This window comes from Sciurus vulgaris, assembly GCF_902686455.1.
Source record: "Sciurus vulgaris genome assembly, chromosome: 9".
Classification (NCBI taxonomy): domain Eukaryota; kingdom Metazoa; phylum Chordata; class Mammalia; order Rodentia; family Sciuridae; genus Sciurus; species Sciurus vulgaris.
Window position 1 is genome coordinate 91,041,292 of NC_136469.1, and position 23,698 is coordinate 91,064,989.

General features: G+C 36.6%; 1 protein-coding gene and 1 pseudogene across 5 annotated transcripts in view; both read left to right on the forward strand.

Moving 5' to 3' along the window:
* The window catches only part of LOC306669132 (transmembrane protease serine 11F), a 98,519-nt gene that overhangs the window by 67,121 nt on the left and 7,700 nt on the right, over positions 1-23,698 (forward strand). For all 4 annotated transcript variants that reach the window (XM_079153011.1, XM_079153013.1, XM_079153010.1 and 1 more), the window contains 6 exons: positions 6,657-6,724; positions 8,343-8,506; positions 11,679-11,717; positions 12,700-12,901; positions 19,321-19,580; positions 20,047-20,189. In XM_079153011.1, coding sequence (XP_079009137.1) covers positions 6,657-6,724; positions 8,343-8,506; positions 11,679-11,717; positions 12,700-12,901; positions 19,321-19,580; positions 20,047-20,189 — 876 coding nt within the window. The remainder of the gene's footprint in view (positions 1-6,656; positions 6,725-8,342; positions 8,507-11,678; positions 11,718-12,699; positions 12,902-19,320; positions 19,581-20,046; positions 20,190-23,698) is intronic.
* On the forward strand, positions 1,177-4,697 carry LOC306669279 (multidrug and toxin extrusion protein 2-like; annotated as a pseudogene). The gene is made up of 2 exons: positions 1,177-1,222; positions 3,241-4,697. The product of its transcript is annotated as a multidrug and toxin extrusion protein 2-like (transcript).

A 23,698-nucleotide genomic window follows, 5' to 3' on the forward strand; every position in this document is an offset into this window, starting at 1 on the left:
GACAGTTAAGACAGCTAATAACTGCTTTATATTTACATTTTCCTAGGTTAGTAATTTAAGCAGTAAAAGACAATTTTCCAAAATTGGCCTTTAATGAATTTTTGAAGAAATAATCTTGTCATCTCGTTGGCCTAATTTGGAACACTGTTACCAAGAGGATGAAATTGTGACACCCTTATGGGGTGTGGGAAAAGGGGAAAAGTTTGTCTCCCTTCAAGCCATCTGGATAAAGCTGTGTCACACCTGGGCATTCTATGATCTACTCAACATTTCCACTTGGATCTCTCATGGACATTTCAAAGTTATGATGACTAAATTTCATTCTTGAAAATTATTTTCTCTCCCATTTTCTCACTCTCTCATTTGGTTCCTTTTCAATAAATGTCATCACTCTCCCTAGTTGCTAGAATACCTACATTTCTCTTATTCTCAAGTCTAATCCATTCACAAGTCATGTTTCTACTTCTATCTAATTCTCTCTATTCTGTACCTAGCTAGTATCTTCCTTTACATAGACAATTCACGGTTACTGCTTTCACCTCAGGATCCCTTTAACATCTTATCTACATAGCAGTCAGAAAGAACTTTGAAAACATATTTTGTTATTTATTTGCTTAAAATTTAACAAATGACTTCCAAATGTACTTAAAGTTCAAACTCCTCACTAACGGTGGCTATAATTTCTGCATTTTCTATACTTTCCTGCTTGCTATCTGTGCTCCACCAATATTGGCCTTCTTTAGAATTCTTTGTACACTTTTTTTCTACTTGGAAGATTGCCCCATGACCCTGCTTTCTGTTGGTGACTGCTTATACTTCAAATATCACTTAAACATCACCTACTTTCAGAGCCCTTCCTATACTATAGTTCCCTAGCTATTATCCTATATTACTTTACTAATGGTCTTTGAGAATTCATGTCTTTTGATTCTCTCTCTCCATTCTATGAATTTGGGGCCTATATCTTTTTGTTCAATACTTTATCCAGTGTCTATCATAGTGAATCAACATTGGAGATTCATCATTGATTGTGTTGAATGAAAAATTAAATGGGAAAAATAGAAAAAAGATACACATATAATGAAAGAGTCACCAAGGCATACAAAAACCATATATTTTTTTCTTCATAATGTTGTTTAAGCTGCACCACAGCTGAAAACTTAATCATTAATGAAAATGTTACTGTACACCTACCTTGGGCAAAGTTGTGAAGAATGCCAAGGTCAGTAAAGTATTATAAAATCTTTCCCTAAAGGAGTTTATAATATTTTTTCTATATGGAAGTTTATGTAAGGAAAAGAATACAAAATTGAAATTTTAGATAACAACATAACAATATCAGAACTTCCACAGTGTAGCATATAATTTTCAAAATGTGTGATTTGAATGATCAGTATTTTCTGGAATCAGAGGAAAGGAAATCCCTTTGAGGTAGCTGGAAGCTTTCCTGGAGTAGAAAGGGGAAAAGAATCAGTTTTGTTGATTTATTTATCCTTTGCTGGTATATATTCCACTGAAAGTAGTAGGAATCCAACAGAGTTTGACTTATTTCCATGGATGGACCTCAGAGGGATTCCCTAGCTGGCATCTAGTAATTGCCAGCATCTCATAACTACTGATCTTTCTTAAAGACTTAATGTGCATGCAGTTCTCAGCCAGAGGAAAGATGCAAGCTCAGGCTTGCCAAAAACAGTAACTGGATAGGTACCAGACTTCTTAGTCAGAGCCACACACATCGTTTCAAGCATATTTTGTTTTCTAATGCTGGAGTTCAAATCAAGTACTACAATTAGGATCTGGTTTAAGGCAAATGAATAATTTTATCAGCCCATAGCCATTATCTTTTTTAAAGTGAAATAATAACTAGTAAAATTATCCTCCTCCCTCAGAACTGAACATCTGTCTTCAAGTATAAGTAATTAAGGATTTTCAGTGCCAATCACTGTAGTTGACACAGGGTCTAAAGCCAGATTCCCAGGGTTCGCATCCCAGAACCACCTCTTCCTGTACCACCTTAAACAAGTTTAAGCCTCCTGAGCCTCAATTTCTTCATCTAAAAATGGGTTGATGAGAATAATACTTTCCTCCCAAGGTAGTGTGAAGTTTAAACAACATTGTACTTTACTAGGTTCTATACATCTTTAAATAGAAGTCAACACCTTAGGAGACCAGGGTTTGATCACATCAGAGTTCAAACAGATTCTTGGTATTTTCTTATACTCTGATATGACAGATTCCTCATCCTTTCCCAAAGTGTCATATAGAAACAGTTCAAAATTTCAGAGGACATTTATCTAATGAAGTTCTAGGGAGATTAAAATTGATGTTTCTCCACATTCTTTGAAATATGGAAATAACAGCTCAGTGAAAGCCTACCTGGCTTGATTCAGAACTACTGCAACCCTTGGAATAACCCACCATTCTTGTGAACTTATCCCTGGGGTTTCCTCCCACGTTGCAGGGAGTTACATTTAACGCTTGGCAACTGTACTGTGTTGTTGATTCTTAATTAAACTCGTTTATTCATTCGTTCATTTACTTATCAGCCATGCCTGGAGTGTTTACTCTAGGCCTGACAATGTGTGGAGCCCTGGAAATACAAAGATGAATCAGACACACTCCTGACTTCACACAGCTCATAATCTATACTGGGAGAAACACTATACAACAGCGCAATAACTGCTATAATAGAATCATGTGCAAGATGCCGGGGTGGCCTAAATAAAGGAGGGTAAGTTGAAGCTAACTAAGATGTCATTGGAGTTTCTCAAGGAGAGTAAAGTTTTAACTGAAGAAATTTGCCCTGGGGGCAAAAGTTGTGTTATCAGAAGAGGGAATTGAATGTGCTAAATCACTCAAGTGCCAACCAGGCTAGTGTATTAGAAGAGAGCGATTGATTCAGTATATAAGAAGCCTTGCCTTCCCCAACTCACACAACCCTGGGATTCACTGACCATCACGACTGGGACCAGCTGTCTGGCAGCGGCAGGGAAAAGGTGAGGGAGGGTTGGGAGCCTGGGAGGTCAGTGCCGCTCACGCATCTCCCGGGGCAGTGGTGCAGTGGGGACTTAAGCAGGCAGGGCAGGCAGTTTCTGCCTCCGCCTCTCGCCCTCCTGGGGTGGGCACCCAGCCACTGGTGCCTCTGGGCAGGTCCGCATGAGGACCCCCGCGGCCGTCCCCTAGAATTCGCTTGTACAGGAGGAGAGGCGGGGCATCCCCCACTGGGACGGTTGCCTGTAGGGTCACCAGGGCGCTCTACCCAGGACTGGTGGCAGGAGGCTGCTGAGCAAGCAGCATTCTCAGGCTCTGTGTTCTTAGCATAATCCATGATGTTTCTTATTAGCAGTGTCAGTTTCATATTCCCTGGACATCTGGGCAAAGTGGAGGGAAATGCTGTCACACTTGGTGTCTTGGTGGTGAATGCTGTTGGGAATGTAGCTGAATCTGAATTAGCTTTGGATTGTGACACGCTAATGTCTCAGTCCTTTGTAGACAAGAACATGAAATGCATGAGGATCATTCTTCAAAGAGGAACCCTCATCTTGATGTCATGTGGTCTACCCTACTGGGCTATCCTCTTCAATACGGAGGACATTCTCCAGCTCTTAAAACCCTGGAATCTCCAGGATAGCCCAGGTTTATGTGATTTTTCATTCCTGCTCTTCCAGCAGCATTCCTGCTCAGCTGCAGACAAGATATATATGAAGCAAGGTGGTCATTGTGCCTCATGACATTACTGCAGTAAATGTCCAAAATGTGAGCATGAATATGCTTTTGTGTGCACTAGACCTTGGGGTGGTAGGTTCTGCCTAACAAAACCACTTCCCAGTTCTTCCTGTCTGCTCTATTTTTTTTTTCGCCATTGTTTGGTGGAAAAAATTCTACATCCACACTTGGGGAGGTTTGACAAGAACTATTTCCAAGAGTGGATCTCCAACATCAAGCTAGCTACTTCCCAGGATGTTTGTGATGTGCTTGGAATAGTGGACTTTTGAGATTGAACCCTTCTTGGCAGGACTGATAGATGTGGAACAGCTAGGAACCCAGTCCTTCATTTATGAACTGGCTGTGGTGGTCTAGTTGATGTCCCATGGTTTTGGTGTGGCAACTAATGACTGTGTGGGTAATGCTCTTGGGGCAGGGAATGCTGGGCAGGCTCTGTGCTCCTGCCTCACTGTTCTCCTGTATGCCAGCGTGTCCTCTTGTAGGGATTGTCTTTCAGCTTTGAAGAATATACTTTTGGATTATTCACCAGAGATATCATTTCCCTTGTGAACCTAGTAATGCCTGGAAATTTTTTTTTTTTCTCCTATTCATCTCTTTGATGTATTTAGAGCCACCTGTGGTACAGTCCTGAGAGGTACAGGAAAACAAGATTGATGCTATCTGAAACACCCTTGGTTATTATGTTTTTGGTTTTCCCATTGGAGTATCTTCATGTTTGCTGCTAAACTTGGGATAATAGGTCTCTGGTCTGGATTGATAGTTTGTATCTTCTTTCAAACCCTTTCCTACTTGGAATAGATCTTGAGGATAAACTGGGACAGAATTCCAGAACAGGCAGCAGGCTCAACTGGGCTAAAAGGAAGTAAAGAGGTCATATCTACCCCAGTGGATCTAGCTATCCAGAAAGAGAAGTCACTAGTGAAAGGACTTTGCCTAATGTCATCAGAGAGAAAACCAGAGAATCCAACTAAGGGAAGAAAACCCTCAATATTCAGAGCGCACCATGGGAGATGATTTAACAGTGAAAGGGTTGATTTTCTATTCAGCTATTACTATTACTGTCCTTTCAGTAAAACTTTTCTATAACTGTGGATAAATTGAAAACTTATCACCGACATACAAACTAGAAATGATCGTTTTATGCCATATGTTAATAATGGAAGGTGAATCTTGTTATTTGGACAGTGGTTTCACCCCAGTTGTGGGTGGAAAGGATATCAGAGATTCATCATTGTTATTTTGAGAAAATGTACTACCTTAATGGAAATCAAGAAAGAGGTTACAATTTATCTGTATTTAATTATTGATTTCGATACTGGGGATTGAACAAAGGGGTGCTTTGCCACTGAGATACACACCCAGCCCCTGGTAAATTTATTTTGAGACAGGATCTAAGTTGCGGAGGGTCTCACCAAGTTGCTGAGGCTTGCCTCAACCTACAGAGGCCTCCCGAATCAGGAGTTAAAATTTTAAGAAAGCTATTCTCTGTTAACTGTATCACAGTGTCTAAATATGTAAATTTGATTTTCTATGCTATAAATATTCTTTACTCTTTCTTGTTTTAAATATCTTTCAGGTAAGTTGTTCAATGTCTTATAAAATAAAATGGCTGATCTTGTTTCACTTGCTTCTCTCTGTTCACATACTTAATGTCAGTGAGTGTATATTAATGCCAATTCAAGCTTTCCATATAAACTTTGATAAAATAAGCACCTTAAAATGAAGGAGAAAATGAGAGAAAAACATGGAAGCAGCAAAAGTGGGCAAAGCAAGAGTCAATGAAGGGATAGGATTGTGGACTCACTGAGGGAGACATTGGGCTAGAAGCAGAAATGTAACAGCAAGGCTTGAATTGTAGAACCATCATTGGTTGTTAGCATTAGGAAGGAACAAATAATGGGAAAGAAGATAGGGTAGAACCACATAAACATGGGTTTCCGAGGGCCTAGTTTTAGACATAGCAACGGGATAGAAGCAAGGGAGGTAGATTTAATATTTAGGCAGTCAAATCTACTTGACATTATTACTAATTCAGAGGACTCAAGGAGAGAGAAGAATCCTGTGAGAAGGGAGATAATATCCCCTATTCTCAAAGGATGTAGTAATAGGGAGCAAGGTCTATTGCTTCCAAAATGGACCTTATACAAACTTATATGGGTCCACACATTCTTACTTCTGTCTGTTAGTCCAGGATTCTTTGACCCTAAGATCAACCTTCAGCCATCAACCAGGCTCCCTTTAGGGAATCAGGGCCCCTTAGCAAATCAGTTCACTGAACTTACAAAATATCTCAAAGGTCCAGTCTGGAAAAATTGAGGAATGAAATACTGTTGGTATGATATGTGGTGAAACTTATAACCAACCCTGGTATCACTTGTGAAATCCTGAGGGCATAGAGATATGACTAACAACATGAGAAGTGTCAGAGTCACATGACGGATGCTGCAAGTTGTGACAAAAGGTCTAGTAATGGCATAATCATTAAGAAATCAACAAACCTGGAATAGTGGGCCAGATGCCATACTCAGAATTGAGTGCAGAAATGGGATGGGGTTTTCTAGAGATAAAGATGCTTTTTAAAAAAATATCATATATTTAATTCATTTGATAGTGATTAAAACTAACATGAGTCATTTCCTAGAAAGTAGAGCAGGTTGAAATATGAGGCATAATTTTATTTGAGTCTCAAATTAACTCTTTGAGGCAGATGTTGTTATTATCTCGATTAACAGAGACAGCAAAGTTGAACAATTTTGTTAAGGTTGTTCAGTTCCATAAGAATTAAAACTTAGGTTAAGACTTACCACTGCGTAAAATCAATTTACATGACAAGGAATTAACTGAAAACTTTCTTTGCCTCTAGTCTCTAGATAACACAAGGAGTAACATTTTTATTAAGACTAATATGTTTTTTTTTTTTTTTTAATCAGATGTCTAGGATATTTCGACGTTCTTCTGGAGGGGGTCGATTTATCAAATCTCATGTTATCAAAATAAGGTATGTAAATTTGGTTTGTAACTTCAAACCAGTACTGCTAAGATGAAGTATTTAATCATCATGGTTGCTAGGCTACTCTTAGCAAATCTGTGTAGCCAGAGAGAGATTTCAAAACAACCCAGGTTATGTGACCTATTTCCCAACCACAATAGGAAGATGTAAAGAGTGCAATGACAAGAAAGTCTCTTAAAAAGCAAAATGGAGCAAAAGACACGGAAAAAGGAGGGATGAAACTATGAACCATTGTGCCTCGTAACCAAGGAGCTAAGTAGAACTTATGTCTTTTTTATTTTCCTCATTTACAGTTACATAACCCTTAGACTATGACTTTCTATGCAATAAGGTTTTTCTTTAATGTCAGTGCATCTTTGATATTATTTTAAATGTCTTTTTATTTTGATGCTTTTGTGAAAGGTCATATACATAAATTAAACATGATTTATTATCAGAGACTAAATTTAATTACTAGAATCCATTCTGAATATGCTGTTTGTATGATGTTTGAAAGATTCTATACTGGGTTTCTATACTTAGATTCTATACTTCGTGTGTGTGTGTGTATTTGTAAAATTTATTTACTTTACTTGGTGGTGATAAAGTAAATACACATATGATTAAATGATTAAGGGTCCAGGCCTTTTCTTTCCCTCTTGCCCTTCCTTCTTTTGTTTTTTTTTTTTTTTTACTTTTCTTACCTTTTCCATTTTCCTATCTCCCTTCCTTTCATTGTGTCTTTTATAAGTTAAATTCATTCTGAAAAGGTTATTGAAGTCTTTCTAGACCTACACATCACAATATGTATTATGTATTATTTCCCTTTACAAACTCCTTTCACTAATTATCCATTTACTAATTGATCATGAAATACCTAAATATCAATTCTTTAATACAATAAAATTGTATTTCACTTCCAAGGTAAAGTCCAAAGAGGCAGAAGTGGGGACAATGTGGAGCAGGCTCCACTGGTGGACATTGTGGGATAGAACTGCCCATAGGACCTTCCACTTCCAATTGGCAGACAAAGGAAGAACAAGAGCATGGAAAATAGTATGGGAGGTTTTGATGGGAGATTTTTAAAGAGCCAGGCCTGGTAATGGGGAAATTTGTCTCTGCCCACATCCCATTGGCCAAAATTCATTAGAACATTTCAGTCAACCTCAAGAGGGGTTAGAAATGAAATCTAGCTCTGTGTCGAGGAAGCAAAGGACGTAGGGTTCGGTAAATAAAAGATTTGTCTTTGCTACACCACTCTGAAGAATAATGATCTCAGTTAAAACTTTTGCTGAAAATGCCTTAAAAAGTAAGTGATGTAAGTGCATGTAAAGCATGAATTCTGAATATGCCCTCCCAAGAACCTCTCTAAAACCATGAACTCAGGAAGGAAACAGAGGAAAAGATTTTTCATAAATGTCACTTATCTAGCATTTCTAGCATATTACCTTCACTTCCAACACTTCCTGATCATTTTACATCCATTCCTATCCCCTTTATCTAGAAGTAATTTAAAATCAGTCACATATGTCATCCATTATGTTTCTTTAAATTCAGTGATTCTGAACAGGTAAACATCATCCATGATTACAGAAATGTCACCATTTGTCTGCTGTTTTGCTCTCAGTCCAGATGAACAAGTTGTGAACATTCTTATGGTGCTCATGTTTCGATACCCATCTACTGGCAGTGCTGAAATGATCAAGAAAAAAATTGAAAAGAGTTTATATCAAAGTCTGAAGATCAAACAATTGCCCTTGACTATAAACAAACCATCATTTAGACTCACACGTAAGTCTTTTTCTTTCTTTTTTTTTTTTAATTTCTTTTGGGGGAGGCATTTTTGTAATTCCCGTCACTTACAATTTCCTTTACCTTTCACAAGAATTTGGTCAAATGTATTCTCTCACTTAAAGAATTCACCACTGATAAATATATCAATTTGTTTGGAATTAAAGTAAAATATTCACTATGATGGGAAATTTAGTGTTACTTTCTATACTATTTTACTACGGTTTTTTGATAAACTTTGTGAATTTTTTTCTTATATAACAAGATGCTTGGATCCTTACAAAAGCAACAAAGGGTAGTTACTATGTTCACCAATTACAGGTAAGGAAGCTGAGAAGTTCTGAGACATGGGATCAACAAACCTTGGGGCTAGAATTAGACACAGGTATTATGAATCTCAGAGGTCTTTACAGGTCAAAAATACTGGAGGTTCATTTTTGTAGTGTCAAAGACACAGACATCTTTTTGGAGGTTTGCCTGACTAATAAGAATAAGTGACATGAATTATAAAGAGGTCCTTTTTCTTGTTCCCAGTTAAAAATATTTTTCACTTGTTTTCTTATTGTTCTCACAAATGCATGCGTGCACATGCACGCACACGCATGCACGCACACACACACACACACACACACACAAATATGAGGAAAGTTCTTTGTATTTATTCCCCAAAGTAGACAAAAAATTTCAGGAAGTTTAGGGAACTAAAATGAAAGTCACCTTATATCTATTTGAAATCCAAGCGAAGAGGCATTTCAGTTTTTGTCTGCAACATACAATTAATAAGTAAACTTCTTTGTTTCAAATAAGATTTTAAGTTCCAAGGATAGGAACTGTATTTTTATCTTCTTACCTCTGCCTCCAACTGCAGCATACATCTCACATGAAATAGGCATTCCTGTTCTGTTCATTGTTTTTCATTATGTATTTCCAAGGTTAGTTATTTCAGATATATAAAAGAGGGAGGGCTTTAAAATCCTTCAAATACATCTTAGCTAGAATCTCTCCAAATATTAGGGATAATTTTGTCATGAAGTCATCAGAAATAATGAAGAGTGTAGTATTCACCTTGATTGTTAATTGGTTATATTCCAAAATAAAATATGATTTTCTCATGCATTCCGTAAAGGGAGATCTCAAATTTAATTTCAATTTCTGACAACTGTCCCTAAGGCATAATCATAAACTTTAAAGCAAAATATCAATAATAGAAGTTTATTGAGTTTTTTAAATGGTAGAGTTTCTTATTTGAAATTTTTAAAAAGTAATTTTGGGCCTTTCTGGTCATGCACAAAGACTTTTTATTATACAGGTTGTTATAATGCCAAAATAACTATATTCTATGATCATGCTCAATAATGAAAACTCAATTGCATATAATTTCTTCTGTCATACACATATAATTAATTTAAAAAATAGACATATTCAGGAAATCCCTAGAAGGAATTGGGACTCACATCCTTCTTTGAGATGTTATGGCTTAGAACAGAATACTTCAAAGTAAGGTGCCTTGTTGTACTGAGTACTTTGAATCAAAGGAAATCAAAAGGGCCTGAGAAACAGGGCATGGTGGCACACTCTATACAACCTGAGGCGGGAGGATCACAAGTTGGAGACCAATCTTAGCAACTTAGCAAGATCTAGGTAACTTAGTGAGACCCTGTCTCAAAATAAAAACTGAAAAGGACTGGGGATAAGTGATAAGGTACTGCTGGGTTTCATCCCTCATGTCCAAAAAAAAAAAAAAAAAGACAGAAAAATAAAAGACCTTAGAAGAAAGATCTTTCTGTTCACCTGCATCCCTTCTTTCTTCTTCTGCTCCCCTTTCTCCTTCAAGGTAAATCATAGAAGCTAGAGCTCTTCTTTTCTCAAGCTAGTGATACAACCTAGAAATATTACTCTAACCTTCCCTTACCCTTCTGTGTAGGAGCTGGACATAAAGAAATTCACTGACCTATGATTTCTGACCATAGATCACCACACCTTTATTCCTGAGGGTCCTGCCCCACACTTAAGAAGAAAGAACTCCACCTGGAGAGGTTAAGAAGACTGAATTGTCAGGCCCTGCTTGGTGGGTCCTCCACCCACCTTGATCTATTAGTGTTAGATCACACCCTTTAGTTCAAGTACATTTCTACAGTACACGACTGTCCATTCTTCAATAGACCTAAGAATAAAAACTGTTGATTTTCCCTGTTTTTTTCAATCTTCATTTCTGAAGACTCCCATGCTACAAGCACTTTTATTAGATAAATGTGTATATTTCCTCCTGTTAATCTGATCTTCTCAGTTTTATTTCAGATATAGCCAGGAACCCTGGAAATATTAAAGAAATTTTTCATTCCCTAAAAGGAAAGTCACTGTTTCTTGAGAAAAATTTCAGTATAATTCTCCATTTTCTCTGACAAATAAACAGAACAAAATAAATGATCATCAAATCAACAAAAATCCAATGTAGCTGAGTTAAAATGAACCAGAATAAGTAACACTGAAGGGAAAAGATGTCTCTAAAGAGAAGCACAAAGTGTAGTGAGAGTTTGTGCATGGGTGGGTTCTTTGGACTTTTGTATGTGAAAGAACTTCATGCCCTGCCCAGAGTACCTGCTACCTGAGTCACAGACTTACCTAGCACTTTTCAGGAGGAAGAATGCTCAGTGAGAAAAGGTTACCAACTGACCTGGACTAAATTCCCACTTTTTGTTAGACCAGGACCTTGAAATTGGGCCCCAAGGGATCTGTGGTGCCTTTTGCTCCTTGGAGCTGCCCTCTGCTCTCTGGTCATTGGGAAGTTGCTTAAACCACATAGTATGGTAAACACCAACTGCAATGGGAATCAAGTTTGCTTCTTTGACTTATACTCTTATACTGGGGCCCTCAAAGAAAGCAACCAGGCACATTCATTCCTATTCTTTCTTTCCTGGTTTTCTGATTTCTTTTTCATTTCTGAAGCAAAACCAGAAAATAAAGTGCTCTCTGATTTTATTTTCAAGTGAAATTTTACACTTTGAATTCAGAGTACAGGGTTATTTATGCATTATTTGGTTATAAGAAAAATCCTATACCTCTAGAAATATGGATGTCTCAGGTAATTAACTTTCAATTTATGATTTAACAATATAACCTGAAAATGGAAATACATTATTCTTACAACTAACTTGTGTTTTGCTTCTTCCAGCTATTGACAGCAAAAAGATGAGGAATCTTCTCAATAGTCGTAAGTTTCAAAATCCCCAAATAACTATTTATTTCACTGTAAAGATAAGAACCACAGAAAAATCAGAAGTATAATTTACCAAGATTTTTTTGCTCATTTATGTTTTCATAAAACATGTAGTCCTTTAATTATATTTTCTTTTTTAATATTGAAGATATTAAATTTATAAGTTTATTCTAAATATAATTTTAAGTTTTGTGATCCATGGGATGAGTTAAAAATTATACAGTATTCTAGATATTGTATTAATATGTTCTTTAAATATTTCTCTTTTAATATTCTCTCACAACTCAAGAGAGTATTTTAAACTGGTAATGAGTTGAGGCTTAGGCTTTGTTAATTATTTTCAGTTTTCTTGCATTCGAATGAAATGTCTGATAGGTACATTTTCTGCCCCCTTCTCAACCCTGCCCCTGACACCCAAGAAAACAGTGGATCGTTTGTGGACAAATTTTTGATGCTCAATAAATTATCTATTTATTGATAAAATACGAGTCAAAATGTCTGGGTAACCGTCAAAAGAACAAAAGTTCTTTTCTGCACTTTAGAGTTGCCCCACTCACTTCTCCTGGCTAGAAAAGCCCAAGCCCACCTTCCCATGGCAGACTGCTTATCCAATCTGGCTATTTTTTCCAGTTTCTAAATCTATTCTGCACTATATTAAAACTGTCTTTTCTTATATTTTAATCTCATTTATGATTTGGTTTACATTAACCATCTATATATGTTTTATAGAGAGAGATGGAAATCAACTCTAGGACTGAATGCCTCCAAAATGTCAGTAATATTTCTTCTAAGCCTCAATATAATCAGGAGGAAGAATATAAAATGTAAAACCACCTCAGAGATTGAGTGCTAGGAATGGTTTAGAAGGCTGGGACAATGCATTTGCTAAGTATCTCCACACAACAAGAGTGTGTGTGTGTGTGTGTGTGTGTGTCTTTTCCTCCTTTTTCACCTTACGTATATTTCTGTGTGACAGGCTGTGGGATAAGGATGACATCTTCAAACATGCCATTACCAGCATCCTCTTCTACAGAAAGGATTGTCCAGGGAAGGGAGACTGCTATGGAAGGGGAGTGGCCATGGCAGGCCAGCCTGCAACTCATAGGGGCAGGTCATCAATGTGGAGCCAGCCTCATCAGTAACACATGGCTGCTCACAGCAGCTCACTGTTTCCGGAAGTAAGTTCACTGGGATTATTATGAACATTCTTTCCCCAGTCCTCTCCTGCCATTGATTCAGTACGTGGGAAGAGCCCAACTCACTAGTTTCCTCTACTCCAGGTGTTCCTGACCCTGTCCCCTAAATGTATTGTGCTTACTCTCTGCCTCATCCATGATGTTTGGTTTGAATTATTGGTAGTTCTTACCATGTATTTCCCTGTGTCATCATGATCCCAGTGCTATCATCCCTATGATGATTTTAATGTGAAGATTAAACATTATACATGTAACAAGTTCAATCTCTTCCATACTCAAGAAACAAAGTCATCTATTTCTGTTCTGCCCTTTCCCCCAATTAATCACTCTAATTTTCCACTGTTAATATTCAATAGACTTTAGAAATAAGAAAAAATCATAAATATCATATCCCTCTCTCCCTTCTCACTACATAATCCAAGAAACCTAGTGGGCTTGTATGACTTGGAGAGTTGGAAGGTAGGTGAGACCTGCTATTTTGTCACACTGCCCTCACAATAGCAAAGATTCCTCATGTATAACCCAGTGGGAGCTGTCTGCTTGGGTTTTCACAGTTAGCTTTCAAAATTCAGCTGTGCCAATTCCATATACAGACATACATAGGCACCCTATCATCCCAGGAGATCAGGGACATAACCATCTTTTCTTCGGGAAATTTTACCCTTAGAGTACAAAAAATTTTCCTGTACAGTCTCAAGATACAAAGGTTCTGAATAAAGTCCCTTTGCTTGGCCCAAGCCACTGTTTATGCACCCTTCTAGAGAAGCCTATCCTTGGTGATTCTGAATTTTTTTTTCACTCTTCTAAGGGCAATAGCCCAAATGATTCCAGGATATTTTCACTATTCTTTATAAGAATTATCTAATGAATTTATTGTGATTGTCTGTTACTCCCTCACTGAGAAGAGACTCACTTATGTATATTTATAAGTCACAAAATACCTAGCAGGTAAACTTGAGTCCCCCTCATTTGTTAAGGCTTTCTGATGTACTCATGTTCCCATAGTCTAATCTTTGTGCTTCTCTTTTTGTGAGAGTGTCATCCACTTTAGTTTATAGTGGATTTATGCTAATGTAAACTAAAAAATAAATAAGTAAAACCAGAATCCAGCTTTATATATAATGAAGAATATAGGCTATAATGATTGACATACTTAATAGGTCTTTGTATGCTGGAAGACATTCATGGCAATTGGCTATTAAGCTTGATAAAGTAAAGATTACTAGTGAATTTGATGAGAGATATTTTGGTGGTATTATGGGGATGGGAATGGATTCAAGAGAAAATGAATGAAAGATAGGGTGCAGTATGTTTAAAGACCACTAATAGGAATTTTTTAAATGATAGGGAGCAGAGAAATATGACAGTTGATGGTGGTTGTGATGAAAAAAGAAGAATTTTTTAAAACATAAGACATAATTATAGCATAATTTACACAGATAATAATAAGACAAAAGAATTGGGAAAGGTAATTATCCTGGAGAAAAGAGCTCAGTTTGGAGGGTGAAATAATCTCATGTATTTGAACAGCATGATATACTGTTATGAAAGAGGAAAGGGGGTATTTGAAGACAATGTAATGGTTATACAAATAGGTTTTAAATTTTTGCAAATGTGTATTTTTCATCAGAAAAAGTCTATTTTTAAAATTGTGTTTAAGACAAATCTTACCATCTTTATGACCATGAAAAATTATCTTAGCTTTTGCAAAGCAGTGTGGTCAGGAAGAAAGTTATTGATGATGTATCTAGAGACATGGGCTGTCTGTTTTTAATACTTACTGGCTGGTTATGACACTCAGGGGAACAAATCCCTGAACTTCCAGGTCTCAGTGTCCTTATTCCACAAAGCATGTGGAATTGGGCCTATTACATGAGACTTCCTCTCTCGTTGGCAATGCATAAAGTTATAGATAATTCCATTCTGTCTTCCTGATTAGTATGTGAGCTCTTGTAGAACTGGAGTTATACATTATTTTATCTTCCAGAATTCTAGTATCTGGTGTCCGGTTTTCAAATGAACACTCCAGTCCTAAGGTTCTTTAAAAAATTATTTATATAGAAATAAGAAAACAGAGAAGAAGAAACCTCTCCCCTATTTCTGGGCATTGCCCACTGATCTCTGGAATGATGCAGAATACTTTGAAAATCACCAGTCTGATCTGTGAGGTAAAGGATGATGTAATGAGAGAAATTAGAAAATACAAGAAGTAAAATAACACTTCAATGAAGAGATAGAGATTCTGAAAAAAACAAAATCAAGCAGAAATCCTTGAAGTGAAAATATCAATGAACAAAATTAAAAATTCAATGGGAAGCATCACCAACAGTCTAGACCACTGGGAAGACAGAGTTTCAGGCAATGACGACAAATATATGATCTTGAAATTAAAGTTGAATACAGAAAAAAGGTGTTAAGAGACCATGAACAAAACTTCCAAGAAATATGGGATAACATGAAAAGACAAATTTAAGATTTATCAGGATAAACGAAGGCTCAGAGAAACAAAACAGAGGAATGTGCAATATTTTCAATGAAATAATATCAGAAAAAATTCCAAACCTAAAGAATGAAATGGAAAATCTAACACAGGAGGCTTATAGGAATCCAAATATACAAAATTACAACAGACCCACACGACAGCACATTATTTTGAAAAATGCATAGCATACAAGCAAAGAATAGAATTTTAAAGTCTGCCAGAGAAAAATGATTAGGTCACATTTAGAGGAAAACTGATACAGATCTCAACTAATTTCTCAATCCACACCCTCAAAGTTAGGAGGTCTTGGAATAATATACTACAAGCTCCAAAAGAAAATGGATGCCAACCAAGATTACAACACCCAGCAAAATTAAACTTCAGAATTGATAAAATAAAAACCTTCAATGATAAACAAAAGTTAAAATAATTCACAACTAGAAGCCTGCACTATAAAACATACTCAATAAAATATTTCATGAAGTAGGAATGAAAAATAAAAGTGAAAATCAGGAAAGGGAGGAACTACACAAGAAGAAGAATCAATTAAAGGAGAAACTAATTCAAATTAAAAACCAGAAATAAACCAAAATGACAGGAAATAAAAATCATATCTCAATAATAATATTCAATGTAAATGCCCTAAACTCATCAATCAAAAGACATAGACTGGCAGACTGGATTAAAAAGCAAGAATCAACAATATGCTGTATCCAAGACACTCACCTCATAGGGAAGACATACACAGACTGAAGGTAAAAGGATGGGAAAAAACGTATCATTCACAAAGATATTATAAGCAAGCAGGGATTTCTATGCTCAAATCAGATAAAGTGGACTGGAAAACTAATTAGTTAATTAGAAGGGCAAAGAAGGATACTTCATACTACTTAAGAGACTTATACATCAACAAAACATAGCAATCATAAATATTTATAACCCAAACAATTGAGCATTCACATATATCAAACACCCTTCTCAATTTCAAGTACAAAATAGATCACATCACAATATTACTGGATGATTTTTAACACACCTCTCACTACTGGATAGACCCTCAAAACAAAAACTAAATAAAGATGCTATACAACTAAAAAGTACAATGAATAATTTAGGCTTAACAGACATATATAGACTATTTCATCCATCAATGACTAAATACATTTTCTTCTCAGCAACACATGGATCCTTCTCTAAAATAGATCATATCTTAGGCTACAAAGCAACTCTTAGAAAATACAAAAAATTAGAGATACTACCTTGCATTCTATCAGATCATAATGGACTCAAATTAGAAATCAATGATAAAAAATAGAACATATTCTAACACGTGGAAATTTAAAAATGTGCCATTGAATGATCAATGGATAGCAGAAGAAATCAGGGATAAAATTTTTAAAAATACTTAGACATAAATGAGAATAGTGATACAACATCAAAATCTCTGGGAAAGTTCACTACATTGAGCTCATTCATTAAAAGAATAGTTAGTCACCAAATAAATAACCTAACATTACACCTAAAAGTCCTAAACAAAGAAGGACAAATCAACACCAAATGCAGAAGACAGAAAATAAGTAAAATCAGATCTGAAATCAATGAAATCAAAACAAAAAAGTAAAAAAAAAAAAAAAATCAATGAAACAAAATGTTGGCTCTTAAAAAATAAATAAAATTAGTAGAGAAAGAAAACTCAAATTACTAAAATTTGTGATGGAAAAAGAAAATATCATGACAGATACTCCTGAAACACAGAAGATAATCAGAAACTATTTTGAAAATTTATACTCAAATAAAATAGAAAATCTTGAAGACATTGACAAATTTCTAGAGACATATGACCTTCCCAAATTGAATAGGGAGACACAGAAAATTTAAACAGATCAATTTCAAGCAATGAAATTGAAGATGCCATCAAAAGCCTACCAACCAAGAAAAACCCAGGACCAAATGGGTTCTCGGCCAGTTCTACAAGACCCTCAAAGAAGAACTCCTCAATCTTCCTCAAATTATTCCATGAAATAGAAAAGGAGGGAATCCTTCCAAACTCATTCTATGAAGCTAGTATCACCCTGATACCAAAACCAGGCAAAGACATATCAAGGTAAGAAAACTTTGAAACAATATCCCGGATGAACATAGATGCAAAAATTCTTAATAAAATACTGGCAATTCACATACAAAAACACATTTGAAAGATAGTGCACCATGATCAAGTGGGATGCAAGGCTGGTTCAACATATGGGAATCAATAAGTGTAATTCATGATATCAATAGACTTAAAGACAAGAATCATGATTATCTCAATAGATATAGAAAAAGCATTTGACAAAATACAGCACCTCTTCATGTTGCAAACACTAAAAAACTAGGGATAGTAGAAACATACCTCAACATTGTAAAAGCTATATATGTTAAACCCAAAGCCAACATCATTTTAAATAGAGAAAAATTGAAATCATTCCCTCTGAAACCTGGAACAAGAAAAGGATGCTTTCTTTCTCCATGTCTTTTCAACATAATCCTGGAAATTCAAGTCAGAGAAACTAGAAGAAAAAAATTAAAGAGATATGAATAGGAAAAGAAGAACTCAAACTATCCATCAATGACATGATTCTATATTTAGAAGACCCAAAAACTCCACCAGAAAGCTTCTAGAACTCATAAACAAATTCAGCAAAGTAGCAGGATATGAAATGAACAACCCCCATAAATCAATTGAATTCCTATACATCAGTGATGAATCAGCTGAAAGATAAATTAGGAAAACTATCCTATTCATAATAGCCTCAAAGAAAATTAAAATATTTGGGAATCAATCTAACAAAAGTGGTGAAAGACCTTTACAATGAAAACTATAGAACACCAAGGAAAGAAATTGAAGTAGGCCTTACAACATGGAGAGATCTCCCATGTTCCTGGATAGGCAAAATTAATACTGTCAATATAGCCATACTACCTAAAGTACTATACAGATTTACTGCAATCTTATTGCTATTCCAATGATGTTCTTCATAGAAATAGAAAAAGCAGTCATGAAATTCATTTGGAAAAATAAAAGGCCAGAATAGTCAAAGCAATCTTATTGCTATTCCAATGATGTTCTTCATAGAAATAGAAAAAGCAGTCATGAAATTCATTTGGAAAAATAAAAGGCCAGAATAGTCAAAGCAATCCTTAGCAAGAAAAGTGAAGCAGGAGGCATCACAATACCAGACTTTAAATCATATTACAGAACTCTATTAACAAAAAAATGGCATGGTATTGGCATCAAAACAGGAATGAAGACCAATGGTACAGAAGAGAAAACACAGAGACAAACACACATAAATACAGTTATCTCATACTAGACAAATGCACCAAAAAACATACATTGCAGAAAAGATATCCTCTTCTACAAATGGTGCTAGGAAAACTAGAAATCCACATGTGGCAAAATGAAATTAAACCCCTATCTCTCACCCTGCACAAAATTCAACTCAAAGTGGATTAGGACGTAGGCCTTAAACCAGAGACCCCTGCACCTACAAGAAGAAAACGTAGGCCCAAATGTCCATCATATCAGTTCAGGAAATGACTTCCCCAACAAGACTCCTAAAGTGCGAGAAGTAAAATCAAGAATCATTAAATGGGATGGTATCAAATTAAAAAGATTCTTCACAGCCCAGGAAACAATCTAGAATATGAAGAGAGAACCTATAAAATGGGAAAAAAATCTTTGCCTCCTGCAAATTCATGCTAATTAATTAATGGAATATAATTCATTGCATTAATCATAGGAAATAGTTTTTCTCTAAAAATCATCAATTGTAAATTCTCTCACCATAGGAATCTTTCATCAGCATAATTGGGAAATATATAGTCTCAATTTTTTTTTAAAGATAAAGCTCAATGAATCTTACCTTTTAATTTTTTGTAGGAATAAAGACCCAAGTCAATGGATTGTGACTTTTGGTACAACTATAACACCACCTGCAGTGAAACGAAGCTTGGGGAAGATTATCCTCCATGAAAATTACCATAGAGAAACTAATGAAAACGACATCGCTTTGGCTCAGCTCACAACCCGAGTTGAATTTTCAAATATAGTCCAGAGGGTTTGCCTCCCAGATTCATCTTTGAAGTTGCCACCTAAAACAAGTGTATTTGTAACAGGATTTGGTTCCATTGTAGATGATGGTGAGTAATTTCAACCTAATTGTGTGCAGCTATGTCCTGGTATTAGTGAATTTCCTTGGTCTCAGTTTCCTTATATGGAAAATGTATCAGTTGGAAAAGATTGATGTGCTGGATATCTCTGAGAATCTCATGAAAACTGTAGAGCCTCCCCTCATTAAAATATACATATATAACATTTGCATGTATTTTAAATATATTTATAATATGTAAATATGTAAAATGCATAATAGTTTGTATATAGTTTTAAGGGTGCCCTGAACCATTCACCAATGTGATATAAAATTGGATTGTGTATGTTTATTTTTCTTTGTATGAACTTTCTATACAGAAAATAAACTTAAAGAATAACTAAAGTTACCAAAATAACCTTGTGCTTTTGCTCCTAGAAATATATAACATTTCTGTCTCTCATGTCTTATATGCAATTATATTTGAAATACATATTGTTTGTTTGCTTGTGTAACAGGACCTACACAAAATAAACTTCGTCAAGCCAGGGTAGAAACCATAGGAACTGATGTGTGCAACAGAAAGGATGTGTATGATGGCCTGGTAACTTCAGGGATGTTGTGTGCTGGCTTCATGGAAGGAAAAGTGGATGCATGTAAGGTAGGCCAAAGTCAAGACCAAAACTTTAAAGGAAAGGTTTCCATAATCTATGTCTAACTTTGGTATATATTTGACCTGGGAGGAAAACAATGGCATCTACCTCATCGTGAGCTAAGTTTATCTAGTATATAAATATTACTGTATTATGTTTAATGTATGCTAAAGCAAAACCTTAGAACTTGTTACATGTTGCTTCATTTAATATAATGAGACATAAGCAGTACTGTAATTATCTTACAAATTAGGAAATAAAAGTCTTGCTCCCTATTTTTGTTCACACAATTACTTTAATGATCTACTGTTGCTTTCTCAAAGTCAGAAACAAAAGACAGAGAAAGCTCTCCTCTGAATGGCACATCACTTATGTCTATCATAACTTCTCAAACACGTTTTCATTCCAATGTCTTAGACACTTCCCTTTGTCCCTCTCATACTGTAAACACTGTCATCTAAAACAGGTTTCCTCTCTGCCCCAAATCCTGCATTATCAACACTGACCCATTTAAATGATGGGCTCTGAGTTCTTACATTTCATCTCTAGTGACTGATACTGTTCCTCAGTCACCTTAGACCCTATTCTTATATATTGGGCCATGTTATCATAAACTCTTCCATCTTCAAAAGGACAAATTCCTGGGGCTGGGGAGATAGCTCAGTCGGTAGAGTGCTTCCCTTGCAAGCACAAGGCCTTGGGTTCAATCCCCAGCACTAAAAAAAAAAAAAAAAAAAAAAAGGAGAAAAGGACAAATTCCCATCTTCTATTTGACTAGTATCCCTATATTTCCCCTCTGCCGACTTATCTTTCAGTTGCTCCTGGTTCCTTATATACAATCTGGAGGAAAGAGCTACCTCTTCCATCCTTTTCTGGTGTTCTTTGGCAACTGCAGACCTTCACTATTTATTCTCACTGGACTTCGATTTGGGCCAGTTGTTAGTGACTCAAGACAAGTAGTGTTGTGTTCTCTAGCTGTACTGGGATGTTACCTCTGCTTTATGGTCAAGTATAACTGCTAGGTGTGCTCTGTTGTCTAGTGAGACCATCGGCTAGACTCTGTATAAAAGCTGAGCTATTGGGCTGTATAATTGCTCTATTTGGGCAGTGTTGTAGATTGACTTCCCTGGCTAACCTGTTCTGCAGTTGATCATCTATAGTTGGGCAGGACCATGTTCTTGGCTCAGAGGTTGGGAAAGGTCTCTGAGATCCTTACTAAATCTCATGGGTATAGGTGGGGAAAAGCCAGAGGCTATGTTTCACAGATGTATATGGACAAGAACTTGTCTCCTACCCTACTGTAGGCTTAAGCAGAGTACCAAGGTTTGGTGGAACAGCATTTCAGATGATAAGCTTGGGCAAAGTCAGATGCTTTCCTCAGCAGACATTCACTGACCTGCTCTTGACATCTGCCTTAGCAAGGACTTTTGGAGATACTCGGGGTTTGGATGTATTGATGCTTAATGGTTGGATATGGGTGGGGTCAAATGTTCTCTCAGTAAATATTCACTAAGCTATTTCTGTCTGCTAGTTGGTGGAAGAATTAAGGAGAGCACTAGAACACTGGCTGGGGCATCTGGCCAGGGCATCAAGCATGGGAGACCCATTTACCATGTTTCCTGCAGCATGATGCTATTGGCTACTCTCTGGTGGCGGTGGTATGCCCCCCAACCACCCCAGGGCCAGAATGCTGAGTCACCAAGATTAGCACTGTGGTCACTGAAAGCCCCGCCCAAGTCCTTTTATTTCTAATTGGCCCCAGTTAGTCTATCTCTGCTGATACCTCCAATGTTCCCATGGGGTGGGACATGAAAGGACCTCCTATGTAGGGACCCAGAATGGTGGGGAAGCAAATGTTTGCCTCCTCCTCTCCTCCCACTACAAAAACAGTGTCCCATAGAATTCTGTGTGTGGTGCTATGCTGGCTCTTGGGAGGGCCAACGTGGTCAAAATGAAACTGCTCCTGTTATTCTTCTATATAGCTGTCCTCAGTTCTGTGGTCCAAAAGGGTGTGTCAGTCTTTTTCTCAAACTTATATATTCATGAGAAAATTCTTGTCTATGGATAGTTGCTGATGGAATTCCTGTGGGGTGGGAGTTGAGCAGGAAAACTCTTATTCCATCTTGCTGACATCATTCCCATCTCATTAAAAACAAACTTTTCCTTATACTCCAAGCTTATTGTTGCTCCTTCCCCTACCCCCAATCTTTTCTCTCTGTGTCTCTTGACCTTCACTCAAGCAGTTAAATGTTCCTGGAAAAAATATCCTCATAGAGAACCTTGGTTCCACTAGAGTTCCTAGAAAACAAAGCTGATGATCCTGCTTTATTTATTTTTTGTTGTTTGCTTTCTTGTTTTGTTTTTTCCCTCCAAATCTACCATTCACTGAAATTTCCCAACTTTCATTAATTTCCACTTTTTCCCCTTACTTGCAGGAAATGGCCGTTTTCCAATTTTTGAAGAAACCATAAGAGGGGAATTTCCCCCATTCCCAGCACCAAGCATGTAGCCCTTTCTTTGCTTGGACCCTCTGCTTCCACTTTCAGCTTAGATCTCCACAGAGAAACTGCCTCTTCTCTAAGGTTGATACTTATTTCTCTGCTTAGATTCTTACTGGCCATTTGGGGAAGATTACACTAGATTTCCTTTTCATATTTTTATGGTCAACATTTATCTTACACTAAATCCTTCTTTAGTCAGATATCTTAAATTAGGAGGAAAATTTCCTTCTTCACTGAGATGCCTCCAGCTTGCCTCCTATCTTATTGCTCTACTATTAAATATTTTGGGGGAAATTTGATACAAATTTTCTCAACACCCAATAATTTTTCAACTATTTCAATATGGTTTTTGCCCTATTACATCATCAAGAGTGCTTTCTAAACTTTCTAATGACGCACCAATGGGGTGCTCACCACTCCCTTTTCTTTAAACATTGTCTGCCCTTGGTTTGTAATTATTTTCAGCCCAACTTACTTTCCTACTCCATATCCAGTTGATGACCTAATCCCATGAATATTACCATCTTCAATCTCTCTCCATCACTGTTTTTCCATTGCCTTCCTCCCCTCTTTCCCCCTTCCTTCCTCTCTCCTCAACAGACACCATCAGCCATCCTTTCAACCACCTACCTCATTTTCACTCTTAAGTTCCTTAAGTACATTAATCAAATGAAAGCCAGCTTGATTTCTAACAAGATGCCAATCTGATCATGTCAAATCCCTCCTTAAAATGCTTCCGGGGCTTTCTTTTTATCTTAAAATACAAAACAAAACAAAGAAAAACATCTAAGCAAGACCCACAGGGTTCTGCATGGACTCATCTCCTCCTACGTCATCACATACAACTTGCCAGCTTTGTTCTCCTCTTTCCACACCCCACCCCAACCACAGGTAGTCCCCTGCATATTCCAGGCCCCTTTCTGCCACAGAATATTTGCATACTGTTCTCTCTGCCTGGAATGCATTCCATCCCCACTTTCCTTTCCATGGTTGACCCCACTTCCTTCAGAAATCAA